The sequence below is a fragment of the Cannabis sativa genome, chromosome X (genome assembly GCF_029168945.1).
Source record: "Cannabis sativa cultivar Pink pepper isolate KNU-18-1 chromosome X, ASM2916894v1, whole genome shotgun sequence".
NCBI classification, from domain to species: Eukaryota; Viridiplantae; Streptophyta; class Magnoliopsida; order Rosales; family Cannabaceae; genus Cannabis; species Cannabis sativa.
The window spans coordinates 39,699,275-39,704,992 of NC_083610.1; the positions used below are offsets into that span (position 1 = coordinate 39,699,275).

Below are 5,718 nucleotides of genomic sequence, written 5' to 3' on the forward strand. Positions count from 1 at the left end.
TTAGTCGTGTTTTATTTTTATTTATGTGTGACTACTCGACACACATTTTCTTATTGAGTTTAGTAGCTCACCCTTATCAAATTACCATGTGCAGACAAAGGTAAATAAAAGTTTAGAATAAGGTCGGTGGCGAGTGGGACTTTGAACGCTGTGTGTGAACTCGTTGAGGGCCATATAACTGCAGGCGGTATAGGGCGCTCTGTTTATTTTATCTACGTTATTAAATTAAAGTCGCAATTATTTTTTATTATTTATTATGTTTTTTTTTTTTTTATGAAAACTAGCTAGTTGTGAACATTTTCAAGTATTAATAAAAAGGTGACAGTATGATTTTTCGCATTTAACGCTTGTAAATAAAATTAATATTTTTATAAAAGTAAGGGTGTTACAGTAAAATTGCACAAAACAAAATTATAACTTATTAAAAATACTTTGAAAACCTACTTAAAAATAACACAAATTAAGCCCTAACAGAAAAATTTTAAAAATTAAATATCAAATCTCAAAATTCTCTCAATCGCATACAATTAATCCAACAAAGATAGGGATTTTAATTAGGCCATAGTCGTGGACATATTTAAGAAAAACATCTAGATCTTCAATCATCGTACACTTCTGTCCGGAGACTGGCACCTTCCTAGGCATATCTGATCTGCTAGGAACATTATATCGCATGAGACTTGTCCGGATGGTATTTGTTGAAAGATTAGTCTTAATTGATTTGGTTATGAGTTATCTTAGACAGAATTATAAATGGGTATACTCCGTCTAAGTCCAAAAATGTACAACACGTGTCACCCTGTTGAGTGTCACGTCACCTTGTGCAAAAATTGAGATAACACCTACGTATATAAAAAAAATATAGAGAAATGATCAAAGATACAATTGGTGTCTAATACTTTTTTCAGTACCATATCATTATTTGGTAGTATATATATATATATATAATTATATATATATAAAGATAAGGGTGACTATTGAATGGTTACATTTTTATTGTAACTATATGGTTACATTTTTCTTTAACGTGTAATAGCAGGTTACTAATAGGTAGACTTTCCTTTTTTAGATTTAATTAATTATAATTAACTATTTTCTTAAAATAATTAATTAAATAGACATTCCTTTTTTAAAATTATTTAATTATAATTAATTATTTTCTTAAAATAATTAATTAAATATTTAACAAGACCTCTTTTAGCAATTAATATTTATATTTAACTCCTTACTTGAATTATTTTAATAATTAAGCCATTTAATTATAATATTTACAATAAAATTTATTTTTTTTACAAAAATTAAACTTCTTTTGACACAAATTAAAATTCTCTTCTTATAATAAATTTTCAAATAATTAATTATTTTTAAATGATATTTAATTATTTTGTTACAATTATATGAACTAAGTATGAGACCTCAAAACAAGTGCAGCCATTTTTTTTCTAAAAAATTCTTCTACTTATTTCATTTTTTACTTTTTAAATATTTAAATAAAAAAATTAAATAATTAAGTGTAATAATTAAATTAAGATTACAAGTATAATAAAATTTAAATTATGAAATTATATGTGTATAATTTTAAATTATAAAAAGTTTTGCTATAAAATTTTAAATAATTTAAGTATAAAAAAATAAATTGCTAAAATATCCTTATATAGTAATAAATTGCAAAAAATTAATTAATAATTATAATTAATTTAATTTTAAAATATAATTAATCTTAATTAAAGTTTTATAAGAAAATAAATGATTAGGTTACTTTCAGGTTACAAGTTATTTATTATTTATTTTTATTTAATTTCCAAATTAATCACAACCATTTAATAGTAATCCAATAGCTTAAAAAAATGTAACCATGGTGGTTACAATAAAAATGTAACCATTGAAACCTCTTCCACATATATATATATATATATATATATAACTTAAGATAATAATAACTTTTAGAAAATATCATTCAGCGTCACCTTTGTAGGTGGTACAAAGCACTATTAATATAATGCTCAAATAAATACATATATAAAAGCACTTTAACAAATGGTATGTACATAAGTCTATATTTTTATTAACTGGGTCAAAATTATATTTGTTGTGATTTTATATTGTAATTGGATCCAGAGAGTTAAGTAGTTATGATCCATTTTTTCTTCGATATATATATATATAGTAGCTAGAGTTAAAGTGATGATTAAACAATAAATAATGTACATTAATTAGAATAGCTAGCATATTGTTTGACTATATTTTTGCTTATTAAAAAAAAAATCCAGCTCATGAACAGAGAACTATCAATTTTAACTTTTCATCCATCCACAGGATAAATATATATTTATGTATAAACACATATGTATAATTTAGAGAAGTAAATTAACTAATTAAACTAACACATGTTATAAGGGAAGAAAAAGTAAACACACTAATACGGCCTCAACTAATAATATTTTTATTTTTTTAGATTATCATGAACTCGAGATGACTAGCTAACTAATTAATAAGTGAGATCATTCATATATAAAATTTATATATTCAATAAAATATAAATAGATTACTTAAGTTAAGCTAAAACTTTGTTATGATTGGCCTAGTCCATTAATTTATATATTTTTCTTGCCGCCACTATAGGGGCTAATTAAAATTAAATGAAATTATAAGTCATGGCTTTGGAGATAGACAGTATTGTATATATAATTTGTATAGAATATATAAAAGTTTTTTTTTTTGGGTTAAATCCTCTCAATTATTCTCTACTTGTATTTAATATTTTAAGTTTAAATTTGACGATAAAACCCACTAAATTATTGAATTGGTAGCAAATTTAAGATGCCATCTATTTTTCATAATTAACTGACAATATAAACTGTTCATGTTTACACTATACATGTGTCAAATTTAGTACACTTAATATTATTGTATTTAAAAAATATAAAAATTATTTCAAAATTTATAATATATTTTATTTTTTAAATATTATATTTTTATAATTTTATTTAATTTCAAAGTAAATTTTAAATAATAATAATAGATTTACTACTATAAACGTGTTATGTGTACAAGAGTATATATATAAACAGTCTATAATGATATTTAACCGGATGACACCTTAAATTTATTACAATTTCAATATAATTAATTTGAAGGGTATTATCATAATCAAGAGAATTTAACGGTCAAACGCTTATATATAAATATCTTTATATATTAAAAGTGTCTATCTAACGGCAATTCTTGGTTTAACGATTTTTTTTTATTTAGCCTTACACGATTAACTTAACAGACGGTTAACGTTAAACGTAACAAATAAATAAACTCAATAATTAAACCCAAAAAATTAAATAATCTTTTTTTAAATTAAAAAAATATCTTACCTACATATCTCTCTAACAACCATTTTTGAAATTTTTTTACACGGCTAAATTCAAATTTCAAAAAATAAACCCAATAATTAAACCCAAAAAATTAAATAATATTTACGATTAACTTACATATCTCTCTAACAAACTACAATTTTTGAAATTTTTTTACACTGCTTCATTCAAATTTCAAAAAATAAACTCAATAATTAAACCCAAAAAAATTAAACAATCTTTACGATTAACCTATTCATCACCCATATAGGTAAACACAACAAAAGCCTCTCTCTCTCAATTTCACCTACTGAAACAGAATGCAATCATCAGTTGTTAATTCTCATTGCTTTTGGTAAAATTTACACCTTTAATACTTCTTTGTTACTTTTGTTGTGCTATTTTGAGTAAAGGTGGCTTTATAATGAGCAGATGAAATTTTAATACTTATTTGTTACTTTATAATCGAGACTTTAAGAATTGAGGGTTCCTTCTTTGTCTAATTAGCAGATGAAATTTTAATACTTCTTTGTTACTTTATAATCGAGACTTTGAGAATTGAGGGTTCCTTCTTTGTCTAATTTACACACGCTTTGCTTATTCTTAATTTTGTAATATTTGTTTTTTCAGGTTAAAGATGTTCTTGCTGCTATTATTTTAAGAACTGGAATAAATGCAACATATATTATAACCTTATTATTATTGTTTCCAATATGTTTTTACTGGACATAAAAATTTAATTTAAATTTATTATTCAAATCTCTCTAAATTAAATATTATTTATTTTTAATTCATTTATTTCTTTCCGAACTCATAATATAATACTTAATATAAAACATAAACGTAATACTAGTATATATATATTTATATAAAGATTTATTGGCGTGTGGTGAGGGATGCGCGTATAAGATGCAATCTATTTTTTTCTTAATGACCAAGATCAACATATATAAAAACGTACGATTAAATGGTATAATATGTATATTATCAATTTTTATCAAACCTAATTATCAAAACCCTATTATATATAGGATTAGCTTGCTAGTAATATAAATATATAATATTTGGTATAATATTATTACCTACCTTTGATATATAATCTCACTTTTTTTTTTTTTAATTTTTGGAGGTGTGTTAGGGTCAATATTGTGGATCGATTAATTAACAAATAACAACAAAAGCTACTGAGATCGACATAGACTTTGTAAACAATCAGTAATATATTTCAATAAAAAAAACAGTAATAAATGGAATAAATATGACCAACAAAAGTTGTGCATATTAAAAGTTCCAACAAAATAAATATGACCAATAATTAAAAAAAAAAATCAAATCTCAATTCTTATCCAATAAATAATAAATTATTAAGTCACTTAAAATAATAATATTATCATACAATATTATACATGCATGAAAAAGAGTTTGTAGGAATTAATTTAGGGCAACGCCACGGGTGGCACCACCACCGCGGGCTGGTGCTGGGGCTGGGGCTGGGGTCGGAGCCACCTATCAAAGGATGCTGCAACCGGGGCTGGAGTAAGAAGTGTGGCTGACGGCGACGAGTTGGCAATCGTTGCAGTATGGAGGGAGAATTATGATAATTTTGGGTTGTTCTATTGGCTTGGGTGGTCCAACACTTACAATAGTAGCACATTTTCCAGCCTTTTTTATTTGTTTGACTATCATAACTGGGTCAACATCTCCCACCACCGTTACTGTCCCCTTTTCTGGATCAACCCCAACTTCGTTTATCCCTATATATAAATTTAAATTAAATTAAACATTTATTTATTTTCAAAATTATATGTATATATATTTATACTTAATTACCTTCAAGCTTGGTGACCGATGTTAGTACTTCCTTCTTGCACTTTTCACAGAAGATGTTTACATTCAACACGATTTTCTGAAAATATATTCGAAAAATTAAAGAGACACAAAATAATTAATATATATATATAATGTGTGTGTGGTTTAATTTACGTACCTTCATTATGGATATTATGGAGATGTAATTGATAAAAGAAATTAGGAGGAGGTACGTGCTTATAATAGTATAGTAATGAGTTTATTGAAATTTTTTTGATTGGGAGAAATTCAGGTAATTTGTGGATTGTGATGATGGAGGGTTTCTATAAATAGGGGAAAAATCTATGATAACATTCATTAATAATAATTAAAGCATAACAATTCAGTTTTATTTACTGGGTCCCAACCCAATAACTATATATATATATATATTATTACATATATATTGTGATCTGCTCCCTAATCTCTATACGAACCTTACCAGAAGCTGGACTTGTCAATTTATACTAGTATTTTTATACGTTGCATGTTGACATTCAAAATAACGTACGTTGACGTACGTAAA

The 5,718-nt window shown here is 24.9% G+C and overlaps 1 protein-coding gene across 1 annotated transcript; it reads right to left on the bottom strand.

Annotated features, from left to right (window-relative positions):
* Positions 1–4,659: 4,659 nt before the first annotated feature.
* On the bottom strand, positions 4,660–5,484 carry LOC115711247 (heavy metal-associated isoprenylated plant protein 2). The gene is made up of 3 exons (XM_030639578.2): positions 5,332–5,484; positions 5,175–5,250; positions 4,660–5,098 (listed from the first exon to the last, which is right to left on the bottom strand). The coding sequence occupies exons 1-3, from the start codon at positions 5,335–5,337 to the stop codon at positions 4,854–4,856; spliced, it is 327 nt and encodes a 108-aa protein (XP_030495438.1). The 5' UTR covers positions 5,338–5,484; the 3' UTR covers positions 4,660–4,853.
* Positions 5,485–5,718: the final 234 nt, after the last annotated feature.